The 25,821-nt window shown below is 39.8% G+C and overlaps 1 protein-coding gene across 6 annotated transcripts in view; it reads right to left on the bottom strand.

Annotated features, from left to right (window-relative positions):
* NFATC1 (nuclear factor of activated T cells 1) overlaps window positions 1-25,821 on the bottom strand; it is a 140,345-nt gene that overhangs the window by 37,447 nt on the left and 77,077 nt on the right. For 4 of the 6 annotated variants that reach the window (XM_075921105.1, XM_075921108.1, XM_075921109.1 and 1 more), the window contains exons 7-8: window positions 22,938-22,993; window positions 19,931-20,063 (exon numbers count right to left, since the gene is read on the bottom strand). The exons of the other annotated variants lie outside the window; for them this stretch is intronic. In XM_075921105.1, coding sequence (XP_075777220.1) covers window positions 19,931-20,063; window positions 22,938-22,993 — 189 coding nt within the window. The remainder of the gene's footprint in view (window positions 1-19,930; window positions 20,064-22,937; window positions 22,994-25,821) is intronic. 6 annotated transcript variants of the gene reach the window in all.

The following is a 25,821-nucleotide window of genomic DNA, read 5'->3' as shown; positions in this document are numbered from 1 at the left end:
AAGATAAATGACAACCATGCTACAGACAAGGAGTTTTTGATCATAAGGGTTTTATTTGTTTGAAACACCAGGAATCTCACTTATTTTTACCTTTACATAACTGTGTTTAATCTCTGCTCCTTACCACCCAGCCAATAGATGTAAAATATTCAGCAAGTTGGAATCATCTCCTAGAGATCACAAGTAGGATCCAAACCACCAGTGCCAGCTCCTGGAGAATGTTAGTCCAGGCCCTGCCTACCAAGAAGAAACCTGGTCCTGCTGTGGACAATCTTTTTTCTTTCATTCCCTGCCCCAAAGGTGTGCTAACAAGGCCTTACCTGTCAGACATGGAGAGAAAGCCCTTCTCTGAAATATGACGACTGGTATAGAATTTGCTACTTCAACACACCTTTGACCCCCCCCCCCCTCTTTCCTACCCCCTCCTCCCCTGCAAACCCCTTATGCCTCTCGCTAATAAAGATCATTTAGAGGGGAGAGAGGACTTTGCCTGTCCTGGCTATCCAACAGCATGTGCAGCTCAAAATATATGACACAATCATAGGATATCTGTTAAGATACGTCTACACTAAGGGCTAAGGTCGAATTAAGATACGCAACTTAAGTGACATTAATTGCACAGCTGAAGTCAAAGTACCTTAACTCGACTTTTGGCACTGTCCACACTGCAGGAAATGGAATGGAAAACACTCTTCCTTCGACTTCCCTTACCCCTCGTGGAAGCAGGGCTACCAGCATCGACCAGACTCCCCTCTCAGTTTGAATTAGCGTGTCTTCACCAGAGCCACTACTTCGAACCCTGGAAGATTGACAGCAATAGCTTCGATCTTCTCTGTAGTGGAGACATAGCCATTTGGGTATAAAAACAACTATTCTGCTATGGTAGAGTAGATACTAATAAAATATCTCTAAATACCATGACCTAACAATTGAACTCCAAGGGTACGTCTACACTGGCCCCTTTTCCGAAAGGGGCATGCTAATTTTACAGGTCGTAATAGGGAAATCCGCGGGGGATTTAAATATCCCCCGCGGCATTTAAATAAAAATGTCCGCCGCTTTTTTCCGGCTTTTAGAAAAGTCGGAAAAGAGCGTCTACACTGGCCCCGATCCTCTGGAAAAAAGCCCTTTTCCGGAGGATCTCTTATTCCTACTTATTCCCCCGCGGATTTCCCTATTACGACCTGTAAAATTAGCATGCCCCTTTCGGAAAAGGGGCCAGTGTAGACGTAGCCCAAGTGTATGTGTGTGTTTGAGGATTTTGAACCCTTAAAAGAGCTCTTAGAATACAGAGGGGCTATTTCAAGTTACATCCAGTGTTCTGAAAAGTAGCATGTTCCGCATCTTAACAGCATGTCTGTTATTTCGAAATGCAATCTAAATAACAGGCTTGCTACTCCAATGTCCTGGTAAACCTCGTCCCACAAGAATTAAGGGATTTGTTGGAATAATTGTCTATTTCAAAATTTGTCTCTGTGTAGACTGCACCAAATTTCAAAATAGACTATCTTGAAATAAGCTACACAATTTACATAGCTCAAATTGCATAGCTAATTTCGAGCTAATGCCACTCTGTTGACGCACCCTTAGTTCATTGACTATGCATGTGTATATTAGCTATAGTAAAATGCTTTTAATGCTCCCAAATTTAGTTCTGGTGAATGCACTTTGCTACTCTTGTTTTACAACCTTCTAGTCTCTTGTTAACTTTGCTCCTTTTATATTGTTTCTCACACAGCTGCTTGCAACACTCGCTTCAAGATTTCTAGGTCTGCTAGTAAAAACATGCTCAAATACATAACAGATGCACAAGTGCCATTCAAGGTGCATGTACAGTGGATAATAGACTGTCATCAGACTCCTCCTCAGATTTTCACCTGCTCACATGCTGCATGCTAGTTAGCCTGGTTGGAAATGTACTGGTTGCAGGAAAGGAGATTCTAAGTTCAGGCAGTTTTATAAACCCCATATTACACCCTTTATGAAAGCACAGGACCAAAGGAAGACACCTTGATGAATAAAGAAGCATAGAAACTTTAAGAATATGCCTTTTCCAAGGTCCTCACATGTTCTACATTAGGTTCACTGTACTAGCACTAAGCCTGGAGCAGCTGGAAATCTGAGGATCGCTGAATTTTCTTAATATGCCAAAGTTATAGAAACAACTGTGCTACATGATTCCAAATAAATCCACTGACAATTCAGGGCTCACTAATCCTTGCAGTATCTCATTCATTTAAAGCTATGAGTCTGTGGGTATGTCTACACTACAGTTAGGTACCTGCTCCTGGCCCAAGTCAGATGACCCCGGCTCCTGAGGCTCGGGCTGAGAGGCTGTGTAACTGTGGGGTTGACATTATGGCTCAGGCTGCAGCCTGACTTCTGTGGATGTAGACATACTCTATGAATCTTATGGCAGCACTGTTGAAGTGGCACGTGGGGTTGGCGGGGGGAAGGACCACTGATTCGCTGAGCTCAGGCTGTTCTCTCTCACACCTTTGGCAGAGCGTACCTTGGCTTCCTCACTCAGCAGTCGATACATATTTCCTTGTTTCTGTCATCAGCACATTTAAAAGGGGCAACATAATCAAGGCCATATTCAGTAGCAAGGTAAATGGTGGGGAAAGTGATGTGTTGGTAAGTCCAGTTTCAATCCTCATCACTGCTAGAGCTTAGGAGAGGGGCTTCCGGGTACCCTTCCACTCTTCTGATCATGGGCCAGTCTGGGACTGAAAAGGCCCCCAGAATAATTAAGAACAGCCTGTAGCCATGGCAACTGAGGGTTTGGCCCGCAAAATGCCCCCTATGCAGAAGCATGTGTGTGTGGCGGGGTGAGGAGGAGAATAGAACTAACTATCCCAGCTTTGTACAACTTAAAGCTACCTTTCATCGGGGGAATCCATACCTGTCTTTTTCTAGCTTTCCAACTGCTTTGCACTATCTCAGTAGCAGAAGAGGGGGAAAGGATTCAGCTTTCAATGCAGGCCCAATTCACCACTGGTTTACTCCAACTTCACACTGGTGTAACTCCATTGATTGTGCCGTTAGACAGCTGATGGAAGGCAGTTTTGAATCAGCTGACCCTGACATGCTAACTTTGTGTTCAGTGGAGTCAGTGGTATACAACTGGAGTAATGCAGAGTTGAATCAGGCCCCACAATAATGAGCAGGTGTAATCTACAGGAGAGAGGTCTTATAAGCAGAAAAGTTTCAATCTTGATCCTGCTTAATCTTTCGCCCAGTTTGTTACTTTTCTTGCTATACCACCTCCTCCTTTTCCTCCATCAGCATGCAACTTACACAGATTTACTCATGTCATTTACACTAACTTTCATGCAACTTCTGTTATCCCCCATTCTTATTCTAATCTGAACTATTTGATGTGGTAGGTAGCAACATCTCTCCAGGTAAATAGTCACTACTTGGACATGTACTGAGAGGTTCTGAATGAGTTCATCTAAATCACTATTAAATCCCCCTGTGTTAAATACTGCTTATCTGCTAATCTCATTACTAATATAGGTATTGTACTGGGAGACGGGAAAAAAAGCCTTAATGCTGAAATTGCTAAAGGCCTGATTCTCCACTGCCTTACCTTTACAGTTATTTACACACGCATAAAGTGAAAGTAAAAAATTCTACCAAATCTATACCACCTCTATACAAGTAGAAATGTCTTCAGCAGGTACGAGTCTATTGAATTAAGCCCTGTAGGAGTATTGTTTTTAAGGAATGACCCAAAAAAAGTGAGAATCACATTTGCAAAGATGAGTATGTCTGCAAAAAGGAGCTGATGAAAACTACTACATTCCAGGTTTTTTTTTACTGAGCCTTAGTTTCTTGACAGGAATGGATGTCAATATTACTTGACTAGTAGAGGAGAGAGAAATGCCATCAATTATTACACAAGACCTACTGCAGTGTAGCTGTGACATTCCGTCCAGTATCTGCTTCTCTCCAGCCTAGGCAGCTCTGTCAAGTTGCAGAGCAAAAGCTGCACAGCGTCTGGGACTAGGCACAAGCCAGTAATCAGCTGATTCCCGGCTTGTGCCCAGTCCCCGCTACTCCTCTGCCTCACCTGCCCCCCATGGAGATGCTGCTGGGGGGAACTGGCTGTTAAGCTGGCTCCTCCCAGCACTGGCTCCTGTTCCCCTATAGAGGCAGCAAAGGCGGGGGGGGGGGGGGGGGGGAAGGGAACAACTAGTTGAGGGATAGTCAGATAGTTGACTAGTTACTTACATCCCTAATACCCAATGGAACCACACTATTTTACACCAGCAGCTACACCCTTTAAGTATCAGCTTGAATTTTCAAGACATCTTCTAGCCTATGGACCAGTCCAGTGTGTTCTTTTTGCCAGGGCTGTGGCAGGTCATCAGCCAGTAAGAGAGTAGTGGTAAAGCATGATGTATCTGACAATTTACCATTTACCTTTATGCCTTTTGCTCCTGCTAACTTCAAACCTTTAGAAACCTGAAGGCGGGTATCGGGTATTAAGTCTCAAATGTATACTTCAGAAGGCATATTTTCCCAGGAAGCTAATTGCTAGGCCTGTCATTCTGTTTTGGGAGAACTATGTCTCTCAGATTGTTTTGCTTCATTTACTTCAATAATATTTTCCATATTATGTGGGGGGAGAAGCCATGTGATACAATGAATATGATTCATAGCCTCAGAGTTAATATTTAACAGAAAACAGCATTAACCCAATCTATTTTACACTGTCAGGTTAAATATTTAAAATTAGCTGTCAGCTCAAATGTCTTCTTTAAACGATACCTAGCTGAAAGAGACATTGGACTTCTAGCTACAAAACAGTGTTAAAATGACAAACGACAAAAAGCCCTGCAGCTGTTAAGAATCTATCAGCACTTTTAGCATGACCTGGACTATTTTTTTAATTTGACATAGCAGCCTCAAATGCCAGAAAGCATGCTGTTTTAGGGCCTCTTTGCAGTGGTAAGATAATACTCTGCATTACAGTCTCTTAGCGGATCATAATAAAAAATTAAAACTGCATTTGCTGCATTCTGAGGTGTACCAATAACAAGTTACCACAACGAGATCAGAGTTTATAAAAGAGCAAGCAATAAACATGACACCTGATCCTGCAAAGACCCATGCATCAGAGTAATTTTATTCACCTGAGCAATCCCAAGCTTTTGCAAAGTTCAAGTTCTTAATGTGCAATCGTGTGATGAACATATTTGATTTATTATTGCTGGCTATTTTAAATATACTTGCTTTTGTGTACATTAGTCTACTGATGATCTTTGACTGTCCATAATTTGAAATATTAAAATATTATAATGTTCCAACTTCTAAATTAATACAAGCATCTTAATTGAGCTAATTGTTTTTAAATGACTTGATGATGTCACTTTAGATTGCTGGACTTGTGTCATCTCTTTTGATGTATGTAGATCTGAGATCCATGTGTTGGCAGCAGAGCTGGCTATCATAAATCAAAGCTACCTCCAATTCTTGCTCAGGAAGAACAGCATTTATGACATCATATCAAGCCACTAGACTATACAATGGCCCTCTGTGTGGGTTTGAATGGGGAAAAAATATTTCAGTTAGTGTTGCAAGCCTGGGTTTAACTGAAAGGTTTTTCCTGGAAGGTAAAAAGTTAGTATAGAAAAATAAGAAAGAAGAAGAAGAATGAACTTGGCACATTTAGAAGAAGGTTCCTAAAAGCTTTTAAAATGTACACACATATACGTGCATTTATAGAAATTTCTAACAAGTCTATTTGCTTTTACATTTTAGCTATCCAGATGGGTTCATTAAAAACCTTTCATTTTTGTCATTATTAAGACAAATTGACTGAGAAAATATAATAATTTCAATTACCCATATGTTTATCCTATTAACTGTTACCTAATCGAGTCACATTTCCACACGTGTATTAACAGCCCAGACACTTAGCGCTCTATAAAATATATTTATTTTGCCCTCGGTTTGATAGAGCATATCAAATAAAATATCCACCCTTCTAGGTGCAGACTGATGTATTCATCTGGAATCTATTTACAAATTTTGGATGCTGTATTAAACACAGTACATGTTTTTGTCATCACTTACACACCCAAAATTCTTGAACTATGGGAATAAATGTCTCTCCACCAGGGACAATTTAGGCTGGGCTTTTCAGAGCATAAGAGAGTTTCAGGATGGAATTCTCTTGCCAGTCAAATTGGCAGTGATATTGGTTGTTAGATTTTATTTTCCCTTTTTTTGCAGCATGGGATGTTTGCTGATTTGAACCAGAGTAAATGGTGGAGTGTCTGTAATTTCAGGTCTTTATTAGGTAACAAACTTCACATTTTTCTTTACTGAATTTCATCTTGTTAATTTCAAAGCAATTTTCCAATTAGTCAGCATGATCATCCCATATGCGTGTGTGTGTTTTAAGGGTCCTGATGTATATTAATATATCAGCATAGTACCCAAATACACTGAAACACTATACCTACATCTTGTCTATAATTTCATTTTGCATATAATCTCATGCAGCACCATTATATGATTAGAAAGTACTTCAGCTAATTCAATTACTAAATACTTTACAACTGCTGTTAAATTATTAGTTTGTTCAACACATATCATAGAACACTAGAACTGGAAGGGAACTCGAGAAGTCATCGAGTCCAGTCCCCTGCCCTCATGGCGGGATCCAGTACCATCTAGAACATCCTTGATAGACATTTATCTAACCTGCTCTTAAATATCTCCAGAGATGGCGATTCCACAACCTCCCTAGGCAACTTATTACAGTGTTTAACCACCTTGACAGTTAGGAAGTTTTTCCTAATGTCCAACCTAAACCTCCCTTGCTGCAGTTTAAGCCCATTGCTTCAGTTTAAGCCCATCATTCTATCCACAGAGACCAGGAACAACAATTTTTCTCCCTCCTCCTTGTGACACTCTTTTAGATACCAGAAAACTGCTATCATGTCCCCCATCAGTCTTCTCTTTTCCAAACTAAAAAAGCCTAATTCTTTCAGTCTTCCTTCATAGGTCATGTTCTCTAGACCTTTAATCATTCTCGTTGCTCTTCTCTGGACCTTTTCCAATTTCTCCACATCTTTCTTGAAATGTGGTGCCCAGAACTGGACACAATTCTCCAACTGAGGCCTAATCAGTGCAGAGTAGAGTGGAAGAATGACTTCTTGTGTCTTGTTTACAATCCACCTGTTAATGCATCCCAGAATCACATTTGCTTTTTTTGCAACAGTGTCACACTGTTGACTCATATTTAGCTTGTGGTCCACTATAGCCCCTAGATCCCTTTCTGCAGTCCTTCCTAGACAGTTGCTTCCAATTCTGTATGTGAGAGACTGATTGTTCCTTCCTAAATGGAGTACTTTGCATTTGTCCTTATTAAACTTCATCCTGTTTACCTCAGACCATTTTTCCAGTTTGTCCAGATCATTTTGAATTATGAGCCTATCCTCCAAAGCAGTTGCAACCCCTCCCAGTTTGGTATCATATGCAAACTTAATAAGCGTACTCTCTATGACAATATCTAAATCGTTAATGAAGATATTGAACAAAACCGGTGCCAAAACAGACCCCTGCGGAACCTCACTTGTTATGCCTTTCCAGCAGGATTATGAACCATTAATGAAGATTTTTCAGTTCATCTTCAAATGAAGATAAGACTCTACATATAGTAGAAACAGGGCTGGCCCGAGCCATTTTGGCACCCTGGGTCCCAGGTGCACGGCGCCGCCCCCAGTGTGCACGGCCCCGACTCCGGACGCACAACACATGCACGGGCACACCCCCGGGATGCGCGGTCCCACCTCTGGGTGCATGATGCATGCGCAGGCCCGCCCCTGGGCCGCGTGGGCTGATGCACAGCACATGCGCTGTCCAGTCGGCCCGGCCACCGCCGATGGTGCGCGGCCCAGGGCCGCCCGGGGCGTGCTGCGCCTGGCCATGCAGGGTCCTGTGGCCACAAGGGGAAGGGCGCTGCTGGCTGGTGCTGCAGAGGTTAACACGGCCCCCGCCCCGGGCGGCTGATGCAGCCTGCCGGGAGCTGGGCGCCTCCCATAGGTGGGCGCCCTGGGCAGCTGCCTGGCTAGCCCACCCCTTATTCCAGCCCTGAATAGAGACATGTGCACTCTGTTAAACTGGAGGGATAGCCCAGGGACATTTGATTTGTATGCTTGTTAATAATGAAGAGAGAGTATGTATTACATTTCTTTGAATATGGGGTGAAAAGAGAATTCTAAGACAGCCGATTAACGTCTTATGCTAGAAAATGAATCATTCAACTTTTGAAAAGGGTAAGTCAAGTCAAAATATTATTTTAAAATACACATGAAACAAGTTAGAGCTTTCTAATTTTTTGAAAAACAAAACTTTACTGTTTTCAGATCTCTATGGTCACAAATACTTTGCCTTTGCCTGTCTGACCCAGCTGCAATCAAAAATAATATGGCTCAAGATTTTGGGATGTTGTTTGAAAGTGAGTTGGGACTAGGTGTCTGGTTAGTTGGAATAGATTAATGTTAGGCATGAAACAGGACTTGTCTTACTGAGATTTCTTGCAATTATCTCTTACAGCAAATGTTCCTTTTTGCTGTGTGGAGGAAAGATTATTTAGCCTAACTAGACAAGAAAAGCAACATCAATGTGTTTCTCTTAGTGACATGAAGGTTTCCTTTTCAGTTTCACAGCCTATATGCCAATTTCATTGGTGTTTTCACTGTATAATATTTTGTTCCATGAACTGATGATTAAATTTGAAAGTTTGACTATGCACATAAAGGTAACACTGATAAAAGTGATTGTTTTTGTGACATAATGTATCAATACGTATAAATATTAGGGCCGTAAAATTATTAAAGTTAATGGATTAATCATGATTAATCACAGTTTTAAAAATCACATTAGTCACACTGTTAAACAATAATAGAATAATATTTATTTAAACATGTTTGGATGTGTTCTCCATTTTCAAATAATTTGATTACAATTACAACACAGAATACACAATGTATAGTGCTCAATTTATATTGTTATTTTTATTACAAATATTTGCGCCATAAAAATATAAGCAAAATAAATAGTATTTTTCAATTCATCTTATACAAGTACTGTAGTGCAAGCTCTATATTGATATAGTGCAATTACAAATACAGAGAATATTTTTACATAACTGCACTCAGAAGTAAAACAATGTAAAATTCTAGAGCATACAAGTCCATTCAGTCCTACATCTTGTTTAGTAAATCACATTTGCATGGCACCATTGTAGCCAGCACTGAAAGTTATTTATGTGCCAGATATGTTAGGCATTCGTATTTCCCTTCATTCTTCAGCCACCATTCCAGAGGAGATGCTTCCATGCTGATGACAGGCCCTGGCTGATAATGATCCACAGTAGCACAGATGAGTCAGATGCCACTGGCAAAAGGTTGATTTTCTTTTTTTGGTGGCTTGGGATCTGTAGTTTCTGCATCAGAGTGTTGCTCTTTTAAGATGTCTGACAACATGTTCCATACCTCATCCCTCTCAGATTTTGGAAGGCACTTCAGATTCGTAAACCTAGAGTCGAGTGCATTAGCTATCTCTGGAAATCTCATACGGGTACCTTCTTTTACATTTTGTCAAATCTGCAATGAAAATGTTCTTAAATCGAACAAAATGTGCTGGGTTATCATCTGAGACTGCCATGACACGAAATACACTGCAGAATGTGGGTAAAACCACAGAGTAGGAGACATACAATTCTCTCCCAAGGAGCTCAGTTACAAGTTTAATTAGTGGCATCAGCATGGAAACAGGTCTTCTGGAATGGTGTCTGAAGTATAAAGGGGCATATGAATGTTTAGTGAGTCTAGCATATAAATACCTTGTGACACCAGCTACAAAAGTGTCATGTAAATGCCTGTTCTCATTTTCAGAGGACATTGCAAATAAGAGGTAGGCAGAATTATCTCCTGTAAATGTAAACAAACATGTTTGTCTTAGTGACTAGCTGAATAAGAAATATTCCAGGATGGACTTTTGTCTCTAAATTTTTACATTGAGTGCAGTTATGTAACAACAACAAAAAATCTACATTTGTAAATAGCACTTTCATGGTAAAGAGAAAGTACTGTATGGAGGGAACTGAAAAATACTATTACAATGCAAATATTTGTAAACAAATAATATAAAGTGAATATTATACACTGTGTATTCTGGGTTGCATTTGAATTTAACATATCTGAAAATGCAGAACAAAATCCAAAATATTTACAATAAAAATAAATTGGTATTCTATTATTGTTTAACAGTGTGATTAAAACTGTGATGAATCAATATTAATTTTTAAACTGAGTTAATTTGTTTTGAGTTAGTCATTTGAGTTAACTGCAGTTAATTGACAGCCCTAATAAATACAGTTATTAGATTCAGGCCCTCATGCTGCAATATGGTAAAACATTACATCAAGAGATTTAACTTGACTCTTGCACCCCCCTCTTTGTCTGCTCTCCCTCCAAGGAGCTGTGAATATTAAAATGCAAGTTGTGGGCAGAGTGCCCAAAACGCATTAATGTAGGAGTAGCCATAATTTATTCATCCCATTGTAAATAGGCAGAATTGTACAACCGGTGTGGGATGTAATCTTCAAAGAGGTTATTGGTTTAAAAGAATATTTATTGATGGAAGTTGTATAGATTGAGATTAGAATCACACTCAAACATGCATATTATTCATCATGTAAACAAAGGAATTATTAACAGCTAGTTCACAAGCTTCACTTTCTCTGCTATAAATATTTATATATCCTGGGATTACTGTACTCCCCTTTCTTATTTGGTCTCCTTCTCTCTCTCCAGAGGCTGCTGGCTCTACATGACAGATAAACACACAGAGTATGCTGTAATTTGCGCCTATGAAGGTTCCTTTGGTCAATCAATGGCAACTTTCTTATGTAACACCAATTCTTTTACTCCTGCTCTACCATCAGCAACAAGCAGCATAATCTGGCTTTATCCCAGTCTGCCATTTTTCATCTCACTTCACAACACATCTTGATCTCCATTTTAACTCTTACTCACCCTTCTCCTTCAGAGAATTAGACAGTTCTTCTCCGCAGCCTACACATTTTCTCAAGTATGTCTTATCTGATGCAATCATCAGAACAGCATCCTCTTCAGGATCAACCATAGGGCTAGATTAATTGTGCTGATCAGCCACTCCAGGAGAACAAAACCAAATCTGCACATTATCTAGGCCTTACGATTTGAAATCTCAACTCTTTAATGGAAGTTTGACTTTTTTGGCTTTTAAGCCAATTGGAAGAACCTCATGGTCCAACCATGGTAACAGTTACACATGTGATACTAATGGGAATACTCCAGATGTAAGGGTGGCAGATGATAGCTTTTCAAATGCTCACGTTTAGGGGATAGTTCAGTGATAAGGACCACAGGGCAGATTTTGCCAGTCTAACTCAGGCTGAACAGAACCTTGACATCAGTCGGACTGTTTGCTAAACGAGGTACTGCTCAGTGAGAATTTGGGTGCCAGAACTGTCGCCTTTTAATTGTGACCAGTGGCCCCAAGATGGAGTTTACAGGTCAAATGTAGCTCTGGAGTTCAGTGTAGGAAGTGACCATCCTTAACCTCAACAGAGATGTCTCACCCTGACATGTTCTTCTGTGAGCTCTGCAAGAGACCATTCAGATCAAAGTGAAGCACTACATACTAGGATCAGCGAAGTCCATAGTCCAAATCTTTTTATTAAAAATTAGGATGAGCACAGTCTGCAAATGAGTAGTGGCTGATTGACTTCTGGCCAGTGGCTAACAGGATTCTCATTTGGGCGAAGTACAGAAGCCCTTGCATTACAGCTAAATATACATGGCAGGGGAGCTGATGGTGGGGAGGAACCCACAGGCGTAATATTGGAGAAAAAAGACTCACGAGTGAGACTCCACTTCTCCTGCTGCTCTAGAACATACTCAGCTGCTGGAATGTAACAAGAGTTGATAGCCCAGTTAGGGTGAATTTATCCACTGTGTAAGTGGAAAGAGGAGTCTGACAAAGCCTTGCCTGCTTTTTGTCGGATTGCTAAATGTCAAAAGTAACATCCAGCCACATAGCAGCCAAACTGAAATAAACGGTAACAGCACATTGTGTAGAAATGAGCAACTATGATTCATATTTTCACCTTTAAAAAAGTAAAGTAAAACACCCCCCCCGCCCCCCGCCATTCCATCTGCTTGTTATTCTGCCCTGATTTGAGAAGACTTTATTACACACCTTGCAGCAATCTTGCTGCCTATAGAAAGAAGATGGAGCAGAATACTTGTCAATGCTGATAATATCATTTCTAATATAATTTGAGAGTTTGGGCCCTAATTCAGAGTTACAGTAGGCCCAGTAACAAGATGATTGACAGTGGATGTAAATATAATTCACAACCACCTTTAGGCTCATTTACACTATTTCTTTGACTTTCTGGCCCTGAACTCACTAAAAGTCACTTTCTATGGGGCTCAATTGTGTGGTAGCATAAGCAGCTGTGAGGGACACTTTTTCTTTCTGCTTTGCTTTATCTGGGTTTAGCTGCCTGTCTCTCATGAGCGCTGCTTGTGTCAATCAGTAGCTAATGACCTCTGCAAGCCACGATCTACAGCTCTCCAAGACACTCACTCACTCTCACTCTCAAGACACTCACTCACTTTCACTCTCTCTCTTCTTCAGGGCATGCCACATTCACCTGTCTTATCTTGCAAATTCATTGACAAATAGCTCTTCTTTATAACCTTATGCTACGTGACCACTGCTTTTTATAACTCTTTTATCACCTCTTTTAATCGGATTTGGCCCATGTAACCAATGCAATACTATGATCAGTTTTCAGACATAGAAAACTGGCAGCCTCAGATCTGAAAGTTGACCAAAGGTTCCAATCGAAATGTGTCAGATGACTATCAGTAAAAGCTGCTTTCTATGTCACATTAGAGCTGCACTGCTTTGCATCTTCATTTTATTGTTTTCAGTTAATATGACTAATGTAACATATTAACTTAGAAAGTGAGCTGCTGGCGGAAGAGGTGAGGCGAACTGGAGGTGTGACTGCTAAATGTAATCACTAGAAAACTGCTGATTGTGCTCATCTGCAACATAGGAGATAATTTTAGAGCAGAAGCAGGAAGTTGAGTAGGATGCTGAAAAAAAATGTGCAGTGGGCACCGATCACCATTTTCAGATGCACACAAGAACTTTCATCACTTTCATACTGCAGTGCTTTGATACAGTAATAAGATATATCTAGTGATTAAGTATCAGGTTTGCAAAACAGAATAGCACTCACAGCTAGTATTAGATATTCAAAAGAACTTAGCTCTTATTTAGGCACCTAAATAAGTGATCAGATTTTCAGAAGAGCTGAGCTCACTGGGTGCTTACTTAGGTGCCAAAATGGAAGCTGAACTCTTTTGAAAACTGGTCCTACATGGGATAAGCAAAATGTCCTGAAATGGATCCAATATATTATTAAGCTTTTAAATGAAGATCATACAGCTTTATCACCAGCATTTAATTAACTAATACAAGTGGGAGGGATAATATTTATAAGGATCATTACTATTTTAAATTAATTCATTAGCATTGACATAAGTGAAACAGAAAGCAAGATATATTTTGCCAGCAACAACGTACAAAGTTTTTTGGGGTCAGTGTAACAGTGTAACTTCCAATTAATTTCACCTATGGAGTACCAACATTTTCTTAAAAAAAACCCCATCTTTTTTAAACTGGAGAAGTTATACTGAACACCCCAAATCTCTGACGTTGATATCTTAATATAGGGTAAAAAAAACTAGGGTGTTTAACAATGGAGCTAGCAGAAGATCTGTTCCATAAAATTTATCTTACAACTCTGAAAGTCTCTTCCTTTTTTTAATTTGATCAACAGTGGCATTTCCTGTGTCTCAGAATAAATGATGACACTTTTAAAATGGTAGCTTCCTGTTTGATTGATCCCATTTTCTTTATTATATTTAACACACTTTAAAACATATGTTAGCGCTTTAAGATCAACCAGTGATCTCAGCTGCATTGGTATAATTTCAATAAAGACAACAGATTTACTTCACACCAGCTTATCTGAGGGCATGTCTTCACATGGACTCCTAGGGTATTAATAGCAGTGTCTCCAAAGTACTGCACTGTAACTCTCTATGTGGACACTATGGGTGCATTTACACTGCACCCTTATCTCAAAAAAAGCTATGCAATTTGAGCTATGCAAATTACGTAGCTCATTTTGAGTTAATTTTGAAATAAACTGCTATTCTGAAACGCCCCTTAATCCTCGTGTAATGAGGTTGACAGGGACATAGGAATAGTACGCCCGTTATTTTGAAAGATACTTTGAAATAATGGGTGTGCTGTCAAGACACAGAATAGCTATTTTGGGATACTGGAAGTATCCCGAAATAGAGCCGCAATGTAAATGTACCCTATAGGTATTAATTAAAAGGTTCCTATTTCACAGTAATGTGGTCCTGTTTGAAAAGGATTACATTGATATAAACTAGTATCTTGTTAGTTCACTCCTGCAGCATCCACATGGAAAATGTCCAGCATGGCACTTCGGTGAACACTGCTCTTCACTCCCTCATAGTCTGTGCTAGGAGCAGAATTTGGCTTCTATTTTTAGATATAATTTACAGAAGCAGTTAGGAAGTCTTAGTATTCCCTTGTCATAACAACCTTTCCTGGACTAATAAATTCATTGATAGTTTCCCCTTCTTTGTTAAATATCATTTACATGGTGACCCGAAATGGAAGAGAGATCTTTTGGATGAACTAAAAACCCCTCTATGACACCTGTACTCTGCAGACAGCACAGATATCTTAGATGTCACTAAGGCTCTCTTTGTGAGAGACAAAATCCTAAAAAGGTCTCAATGATTTTTTAAATGTACCTGATCAAATGAAATCAGAATAAACAGAGACGTAACTCTAATAGCCAATTAATTTCACCTTCTCAACTTTCTCCAAAATTCCACAAAACAGGACACCTTTAAACCTGCATCTGAGACAGAGAAGTAGGACTAAATTTTCAAAGGTATTTAGATGTCTAACTCCTTTAATAATCTGGACCCTAGCACATCTACACCTTCTTAACAGTCGCATACATGTGCTGTATGGAAACTCACGGGATTTTAACAGTAGCATACATTTTAAATGTTTTCCTTCTCCTCCAATCTCCTTCAGATCAGACAATTCCCCAAACCCTACTGATTATGCCCATTGATTTCAGAAGACACTTCCTATTAACATAAATGATTATGCTAATGCTATAACACACTTGTGCTATAACACAAAAACAAATGCAAAATGAAAAATATTTCGTACCCTTACTAATGGTATTTCTAGATGAAAATGCAATACACATGCAGAGTTGGCTAATGCTTTTCCACAAGTAACATTACATGATATGCTAATAAAGCCTCCGGAGCAAACACTGGAAAAAAAGTTACCATGAAGATTGCCTGGAATGGGTGGACCCTTCAAGAGTAATCTCATCTTTCTTTGCAGAGATTAACATTTTCCACCATTTAACAGTGGGTGGGGAGTTGGGACATTTTAATGGTATGTGGTCATGAAAAATGAACTGCGTGGACTCCCCTACATCAAAGGGTTAAAGAAATGGCTTATATTCGGTGTGACAGATATGTCCTGGGGACAGAATCAAAAGTTGAAAGGCTGCAGATCATAGGATAAAGCAGTTATACAGTAGCCCCGTGCTGCACACCACTGCAGAAATTTTTACAAAAAATGCCAAGAGCCGAAGATCAACCACTGAGAAATTCTGTAAAGTGAGAGCTGGGATAAGCTCTCCTCCACAGAGGTGGATCCACAACACAGACTTCAGAACCAGACTTGGATTCTGAATTCTTCATGGTTTGAGCCTGCCTGGGCCAGAGTTTTCAGACAGACATCTCTTTTTCAAAAACATAACTCCACTTCTCCTCTCTCCCCGCCTTTGTAAAACCTCTATTTTATTTACAAACTTTCCCTTTATGGGATACAGTTTCATGATGGAGAAACTCATGATTCCCCAAGAAAGCTCCTGTCCTACCAATTGCTTCCATTTTCAAAGAGACGGGAATATCCTGTCATGTCTCCACCACAGCCTAGGAAGTCCCTGACTGCAGGGAAGCAGAGATTCTGCCCTACAGAGTGGTCTGCACTCTCTACATGTTACTAAGTTGTACTCTTTGGGTGCTGTACGGGGCCATTCACAGCACGTGTGACACAGTGAATCCATTACTATCTGGATCCACTGCCTGTTTACCCCTGTAAAATGGGGAGAGACAGGCCTGCCAGAAATACTTTGGCTCTGAGAATATGGTAATGGCTGGAAGTGACCCTGTGACATGTGAGTGCATGTCAGTTCCTTCCATCTAACCACACAGAAAGTACCAGCACAAGGCTAGTACCCTGTGGGTACCATGCTGTACCTTGCTCTGAGAATAGTTAGCTTATGTAAAACATAACATGTATCATGTAATTTGTGAAGGATCCTTACTGTGCAGAAAAAAAGGAAACCAACGGAAGGCAACCTAATCGGTCAATATGCTAGCATTTCAAAGGATAAAAACAGGAAGAATACATGATATGCTACTTGATTTGTGTAAAACCACATCTAATACTTGATGATTACTTTGACAATCATACATTGTGGGATTTTGTATGAACGAGTCAGGAGGTGTTACCTGGACATACTTGCTGCTGAAGTTTTTAAAACCTTTTTATCTAGATAACATAGTAATTTCTGGGTTAACTTTTTTTTTGATGAGCATCATTTTGATTTTCTATAATATTTTGGCAAACTACAAGAAGCGGTGAATTAAATGAGATAAACCAGTGCAGCCTAAAAAAAGCCTTCTTGAAATATAGAATATTAGCTAACTGAGTCTGGTGCTAAACTACTAGTCTCATTTTTGCACAATATACATATGTAAGAAAAGTGAAGATATCTCATCCCTACCATTAAAGGGCATGATACAAACAACTACAGATATCACCAATACAAAAATATACTCTCTGAATAATTACAGGTGATTACAAAAATATATTTGCCCTTCTTCTGTAGGCATAAAGGAGACTATAAACAAATCAGCATGTTTCTTCATTTTTTACATTCTATATAAAACAGGTCTCCCAGATCTGATGTATTACTCTCTTACCCTGTCAATCAAGGTTCTACACCTGTCAATCAAGGCTGCACTGGATTGAAGTCCTTGACATTACAGGGCCATAACACCAATACTAGAGAGGTGAGTCAGGCCCATGATGTTAAAAATAATGACACTACCATAAGAACTCAGTACAATAAAGTAGGAGGTCGTTCTTCACTTCCTGTTGCTTGGGGCATTATTTATACTAGTGCAAAGAGACTATGAAGAGCTACCAAATCCAAATGGTAGTGCTACACCCACTTTGCACTTGTGTAAATGACTATAGGGCAAGAGAGGTGCTGGGGAATGGAGAATCAGGGCCAGGTAGATGAAAAAGAAAGGAATGTTGTTCTATGAAAAAAGGAGTTGTAGTAACTAATAGCAATCAGCACAGACTTGAGTATTAAATATCTCTGGAAGGTCCTTGAAGAGGTAAGCACTATCTCTGGCCATCACAACAGATATTTATTGCTGAAAGTATCATATAAGAGAATGATAACTCTTCTGTTTTTCATCTGGAAGATTTACACAATCCTCAGATACACATAGATATCTACATTGCTGAGAAGATTTGCATAATTACGTTAATTCAATAAAACCTGGGGCAACTATTTCAGCAGAGTCCTTCTATTATATTTAAGGAGTAATTTGCTGTTGTCACATTCCCTGTTATTTTCTGATGCTTTATTTTGAATTAAAATCACGATACAAGTCAGGACTAGCACCCAACTAAAGTTATGTGAAATTCAACATTTGTATTTCATGCAGTTTCATCTAAAATGTTTTCAGGCTTGTTTTCCCTCAAGCTGTAGCATGAAACTCACATATTACTGTACATAAAACTCCCACAACATGGTTATTTTCACATTGGAAACCCGTGAAAAGTGTGAATTTATGTATATTTTCCTTGTCAACCCATTTCTCTTAACAACCAGGTCATTTCACTTTAAATAAACCTTCATATCTCATCAAAAAGGGTTCTCTGAAACTGAGCCATTTTAAAGTTTATAACTAAATGCAAATTATCAGGAGTATGATACAGATTTCACACACCTCTCTCTTGAACACACCTAGTACTGGTAGGTTACCAGCACTTCCCAGCATTTGTCAACATGAGGTTCCAAAACACCACAGATTACCACACTTGTGAAAATCCTCAGACTTCAACCCTTTCCTATACATAAAGATTTTTATAGGAAACTATCTGATTTCCGTTCCCATTATGCTTTTTAGCAGTGCCCCAGAGAAGAATTCAGCTGGAAATCAACCTTCTGATTTGAACGTTAAGCAAGTGTAGGGGAGACAGATTTCTTACATGGAAGATTCTGGGAAAGATGATTGCAATGGGCACTCAGAAAAGGGCTTGTTTTTCTCAAGAGAAAGAAAAACACTTCTTGAGTCAAGTTGCTCAAAGATGAGTTATCAATGTCTGCCCCTTCTTGCTCCACTGTATGGCCCATTCTATAAAGAATCACTGATATAGGTCCCTCTGGCATACCAACCTGACCAACAGCAAACAGACACTGTAGACTTCACTCCATCTCTGACATGGGGCTAGACATCTGTCCTGGAAACAGCATTAACTACTCCCCAACCAAACACAACCCAAGGCTAGAACTGGCCTCTCCCCTCCACATTCAAGGAGCTTGTGGTGTTCAGAATCCACAGTTGCCTACAAGTAACACTGAGGCTACGTCTACACTGGCCCCTCTTCCGGAAGGGGCATGTAAATTTCAAGAGTCGTTGTAGGGAAATCCGCGGGGGATTTAAATATCCCCCGCGGCATTTAAATAAAAATGTCCGCCGCTTTAAAGTAAGAATAAGAGCCTCCGGAAAAGGGCACTTTTTCCGGAGGATCGGGGCCAGTCTAGACGCTCTTTTCCGGCTTTTTTAAAAGCCGGAAAAAAGCGGCGGACATTTTTATTTAAATGCCGCGGGGGATATTTAAATCCCCCGCGGATTTCCCTACGACGACTCTTGAAATTTACATGCCCCTTCCGGAAGAGGGGCCAGTGTAGACGTAGCCTGAGTGAGAGTCTCACCTCCCTTTGAGACTCAGTTTCCAACTCCAGAAAGGCAGGTAGCTGAAGGATAGGTGGCAGGAGAAATCCCATATCACGTCCAGTTCAGAGCACAATACAGTTTGTGGGGTGATTTCGAATGATATGCCCTTTGGGATTGGGAAACTGGGAGAGACAGCTCAGCAATCTCATGCTTTAAAGAGTCTTTCTGATGCTCATGGGCACAGAATTCCTTCTTTCATCTCACATGCCGCATGAGGAGCTCTTATATGTAGAGCATGTATAAACACAAGCACAATTCAGGCTCCCTGAAGCTACAGGCTTCACAGACCATAAGCAATGCTTCTCATGCTTTAGTTCCAACAATAGGGAGCTCAGAAGTCTCTACCGCCATCTGATGAAGTGGGTTCTGGCCCAAAAAAGCTTATGCTCAAATAAATGTTAGCCTTTAAGACGCCACAGGATTCTCTATTGTTTTTAATCACCAAAAAGAAAACACTGTATTTGGAGGGTATCTTCCTCAGACAGCAAATTAAGAGACAGCTCGGTGGGGCAGCCCACATTTTTTTATTTTATAGCAATAATTATAGCCCTAAATTGTTCAAGTGAGATACAGAATTATTATCAGTTACGTTCTATCTTTGTAACCTTTTAGCAAATATCTCTAGTTTCCACCACCTGAGGTTAGAAATATATTGTTACCATTAGCAGGAAGATAGGTGAACAGCTGGTACTGGCTTCTCTTTCTCTTTCCGTTGCAGACATAGAAGTTAACCTGAACAGGACTGGTAATTCTCTGATTGCGGAAAGGTGGTATCTCCACCACCAAGGAATTCTATAAAAAACAAACATGAGAAAGTCAGTACATGGCTAAGATAGTAGCTCTAGACCATGGGTTCCCAAACTGGAGGGCGTACCCCCTTGGGGTGGCATGAAGAAATTCCGGGGGAGGGGCGAGGCGTGAGATGACTCGGCCCCCACCCCATCAAGATTTGCTGCCCCAGTCAGTGTGTTGTTGTTGGTTTTTGGTTTTTTTTGCTCAACAAGTTTTGCTGCTATTTTTGGCAAGGTGGGCCGTGAGGGTTTTTCAAAAATCAAAAAGGGGGTGTGATGCTGAAAAGTTTGGGAACCATTACTCTAGACAATAATATGTGCACATCAGTTATGTGAATGTCTCTGCTGTATTTCCAAAGAGAAATAGTATCACTGTACACCGACTGGTGAACAAGCCTTAGTAGCACTGAAAATTGTGCCTGCAGCAGTTAGTTTTAAATTTTTTGGGCCCTTTTTGGTTAGTGCTTCCTGCAGCTCAGTCTGGGTTTCTTCAGCAATGATTTTGATTATTGGGGTCAGAAGTGTGGGGGCAGGTAAACCAAAGCTGTACCAGATGTATCATATTGGCAAGTGTAACTTGCCAGGGATTTATATTTTAAGAGTAGTTTCCAGAATGATGAAATCAGGTTTGGGCATCACTGAGTGACATTTCTTCATAATGTTTGGTCTGTTCTGATGCCCAGAATAGGTACTCTAGAAAGAACAGAACTTTCTTAAGGAAATTTTAAATAGCGTGATTAGAGCTTACTCTTGGTCTCATGAACTTCCCAGATTTTCCTTTTTAATAGTAAAGTGGGTCACATATCTGATAGAACCATTCCTTCCCTTGTAGGACAAGAGTCTGAGATCAGAACCAATGTTCCCTCCAATGTTTTCCAACTATGTGTGGAATAAATTTTGTTATGTGCCTCGAGACATGGGCAGATATGCACCACCAATAGAAACACATGCTACCAGTTGTTGCTGCTCTGCTAATCAGCTGGGTGGCACTTGCATATCTCCTAGGTGGCCACCCAAGCACTCAGCTAACAGGGAACATTAGTCAGACCTCAAACCTTGGTCTCCAGTTTGGCAAAGCACAACCACTTGGTGGTAGATCCGCCCTAAAACATCTTATCTTGGAAAATTAACAGTCATATAATTATTCAAATATTTCAATGTTCCATAATAAAATATTTTTATTTCACATTTTCTCCAGCCATGTCATTTTGAAGGGTGAACTTTCCAGCTCTTCTCCCCCCAGGAATGTTAGGCATAGTCAATTCATGAATAGGAAATCTCAAAAGAACACTAAGGGTATGTCTACACAGCAGCGTCATTTGGGAATAACATAGTGAGCGTCTATACTACAAGTCTTTCTTTCAAAATAATGTTGAGTTGGAGGACTTCTTACTCCAACTCATGATAATCGTCATTTCACAAGGAGAAAGGGAAGTTGAAGAAAGAGTGAGTGTTCTTCTTTCGACTTCCTGCTGTGTGGACAGCGCCAAAAGCTAAAATTAAGCTATTTCAACGTCAACTATACAATTGACGTAGCTGAAGTTGTGTAGCTTAATTCGACTTTATCCCTGCTGTGCAGATGTACCCTAAGCGCTTCACGAAGTATTGCTGGTGATTTCTTAGATTGCTCCCTTCTGTCATTTATTAATGAAAGAATGTTCCAACAGGTTGATAACAACAAACTTAGCTGCTGAAGGCACCAGCTTTTGGACTCAAAAGTTAAACTGTGGCTCTATTTTTTTGATCGTCAAAAAACTGTGGCATTTTTTTAAAGGAGTAAGAGTGATAGGGTGTGTCTACACTGCACTGTTATTTCAAAATAACTAGAATTATTTCTAAATAACAATGCAAGTGTCTACACAGCCATTCCATTATTTTGAAATAATTTTGAAACAATAGACAGCTTATTCTAAAATCTGTAAACCTCATTCTATGAGGAATAATGCCTATTCTGAAATAGCTATTTTGAAATAAGACACGTGTAGATGCTCCACTGCTGCTATTTTGAAATAGCCCCTTACCAGGGCCATTCTAAGTTATTCCTCCCCAGTGCCTCTTGGGGCTCAAAAGTGAGATAGAACATCTACATTAGGGAAGCCTGTCTCAGACTAATTTTGAGGCTTCCCTGCAGTGTAGATGTGCTATTTTGAAATAAGCTATTTCAGAATAACTATTCCGAAATAGCTTATTTTGACATAAGCATGCAGTGTAGATGTACCCGTAGTGATTAGTATCCTAGCTGGTTTCAGACTCAGGTCTTTAAACAGTTTGCCCACATTTCCCCTGTAGTTTCCATTGAATAAATTACTCTTTGTGTTTCCTAATATATTCTGGTGTAGAACTGGTGTACCAGAATAAGAGCCATGCTTCCCTCCTATAAATAGCTGCATTTCAGTGATGGCTTCAGTGATCCAGTTGGTAAATATCTATGCTTCTCAATCGGTGAGACTGATCTCCCCAGGAGTCTCCAAATCTTTTTGGAGAAGGTACAAGGAAGCCAGAGAAAATATGTGTGGTGGGTTGTTTTGTTTTTTTGGCAAAAGCAGAACCCAGAATTGAATTTCCTTCTTTGCTGAGTTCAAAATGGAATAGAGCCAGCAAAAGAAGGGGGGGGGGGGGGAAACAGGCTGGCCTTATCCAACTTTTGAAAATATGCTTTTCGAATGCATTTATTTTCAGAGTAGATTTCAATTTAGGCCTTCTGCCCCCACTCCCATTAAAAGAAAGATTTCCAAAACGGAAGGTCTGAGTACTTGGTCTGTTTCAGGATTGGGGCACAGTGCCAAAGTCCTGGAAAGCCTATTCGAGAAGAAAAATGCTAGAGAAATGAAACATATTTTTAATTGTGATGTTAAAATATGTAAAGCACACTTACCGGTTTGCACATTTCTTTGTCGGTTTTGGCTTCCATTTCCCACACATGGTGACCATCTAAAATACAAAAAGCAGAAAAAAATAAATATAATTCTATGCTTTGTTTTCTCCCCTTTTGCCTGAGCCTAGCTAGAGCTATGGACAGCTTATAGAAGTTCTATTGCAGTGGAGGAAGAAGGAAAATAGTTCTGTCGACAGGCTGCTCAAACTTTGCCCAACCAAGAAGGCACATAAATAACTTGCCAGGTCCCATTTAGTTGGATTATAAGCATGGGAGCATGGTTCAGTTGATAGTTACTGGGATGGGAATAAAGAGATTGGGATTTAAAATAATCTACCACTAATATGAGTAACTCATATCACTGCTCTATGCCTTGGTTTTTCCATATGGAAAATGGGAATATTGATGCTTACCTTCCTTTGTAAAGATTTCAAAGATTATGAATGATAAATATTATCAGAGCCAAGAGTTACAATTAAAAAGGAGCAGTGTAAGGAAGGGTGACAAATTATAGCTGTCCTCATCTTCAATAGGTCCCAGCAGGCAATATTCTATTTTGAGATGAGCAGCCTGATACAAGCTGTTCAAGTTTCTGCCACTTAGATCAAGAAGGAAATGAGAAAAATAATACAAAATGTAAGGTTTCTATTCCCTGAGCCTAGAAAAAGAAAAAACATGTACAAATGGCCACAATCTGATCACTGTCCGAGTTCAGCAGCAGGGACACTTGTGGTTTAATGGACATACAATGTCATTGGCGTGAATGGGAAAATTAGACTTGATGTCATCTCTTTTGTATATTTATTGCTGCATGGGGACATGCAAATGCAAAGATTAGTTGATTTGAACTTCACCACACAGCTATTTGCATGTTTTAAAAAACAGCCTCTGCAAGGTACCAGTGAATGCACTTTTTCTTCTCTCTTCTCTTTCATGCCAAGGATGGAGGTGACACATTGTAAATGGCCTGATTTATTACAAATGCCTGTAAATAATATTTGTGTGTACAGCACTCCCACTGTGAAAGGAATGCTGGGGTGGAATTGGCTTTTGGTGATTGTTTTTAAATCTGAACCCGTTTCTTTTTAACATAAAGACACACAGTGTGAATGCTACACACTTAGAGCATAGCTATTTTGAAATGCTTTTCTATCAAAATAAATCAGCACATATGCATTAGGTTTTTTCCTCCATTTTAAATCATACCACCAAATAAAAAAATCAACTAGAATAAGAATCTCTCCAGTAGGTTGGGAGACAGAAGAGAAAAGTTTTCTATACCAGCCCTCAAATCTCTCTAGCAGGGTCTTTTAGGACTGCCAAGATTAAACAGACCTCGCAGAAGTACAGGGGATAACTGCAGAATTAATCCACCAGATGCTTTTTCTAAACTGACAATATGAAAATCTGACCACAATCCCTCAAACTGGGACCCATCTTTTCTCTGGGAAGAAAAAAAACATTAAACTGAAGTAGAAATTAACGTGATTCTGAAAGGATTAGAATCTTGACATCCCTACAAGGCATTCGGAGTGACAGTCTGCTCAGCAACTTCTGCTTTGGAAGTGTTTTTATGTAGAGAAGTGCAGTCTGGTTAACTTGTGTTGCCTTTGTAAGTGGATGACCAAACATCAGGGTTTTTTGTTATGTTTAATCTCCACCTTGTGAAATGAATGACCTGATTCAGGATTCTGTTTTTATTTCTTGCCAATACTTTTGTAAAATTCAAAATGGCTCCTTCTGAGGCTAATCTTTCAATTACCTCATGCAGTGCTGCCATTATGTGCTTTTGAAATTTTTATGATGACAAAGAGTGAGTTTTTTTCAGAAACACTTTAAACAATATAATCTAAATGGTTATATATTAAATAATCCCAGCCTGTGTTTATTTTTTGGCTATCAACTGGAAAACTAATAAGAGCACTAGTTTTTGCTCCAATAAGAAATTCTTTTGAGAAAGTCCAGAACTTTGTTCTTTAAGGGGTGGGGAAACAGACGACTCGTTAAGAGTTGGTGACATTTCATTTAACCAAAACATGAGGAGAAGTTGTTATGAAGCAGAGACAAAAAAAAGTAGACAATTCTTCATGTTACGTCTGGTGAACCGAGAAGGAAATCTCAACGCCCACGGACTGGGATCAACTCCAGGAGGGAAACCTTAGACCACTACGTCAACTCCTCACAATAAACATGTTTTGCATGTTTATACAGTTCAGCTGAAATTAAAAAAAAAAAAAAACAGGAATGGAGCAATTTGTGGGGACTTGAAACATCTGCCTCTCTCAGTGCCACCTATGTCCAATATCCTACCAAGTATGCAGGATATAGTCTCTTGTCAGAATATGCCTGAGGAGTGAAGACTGATAAACCACAAAAGTTTCCATTGTAAGTCTGCCACATCTGCATCAGCCTGGCTGACTCAGAGCCCAAGGCAACTCCCTGTCTGGCCAAGGGCCAACAAAAGTACACCAGAGCAATTTATACCTTTCCAAAATGCAAATAATTCAAATTACAGACATAACACAAAGCTGAAGCAGACACATTTCAGGCATTCCCGTTAAAGTTTACTCTCTGGAATTACCGTGTCCAAATGGGCAGTTGTTATACAAAAAAAAAAGAGAGACACCCTCTTTTCCAAGGGACTTATTTTATTTATTCACGTTTACAAAGTATTTTTAAAATTCTCTTTCGAAATCAATGCCTCCTTTCAGTCAAAGTGTTTGTTAAAACATTTTGTTACAGTATATTGAAGTGGCAGACGCACAGGAGTCTCTCTCCAAAGCTGATGTTTTGTGTCTCTTTTGGATCATGAAAGTTTTTTGCACTGGGAGGGGAGGCACACCACACAGAACATTGAGCAAAGCCCACGGAAGTTACTGGAGAT

This window comes from Pelodiscus sinensis, chromosome 2, assembly GCF_049634645.1.
Source record: "Pelodiscus sinensis isolate JC-2024 chromosome 2, ASM4963464v1, whole genome shotgun sequence".
Classification (NCBI taxonomy): Eukaryota; Metazoa; Chordata; order Testudines; family Trionychidae; genus Pelodiscus; species Pelodiscus sinensis.
The sequence above is the reverse complement of the archived record's forward strand: the minus strand, read 5'-3'. Positions and strand labels throughout refer to the sequence as shown.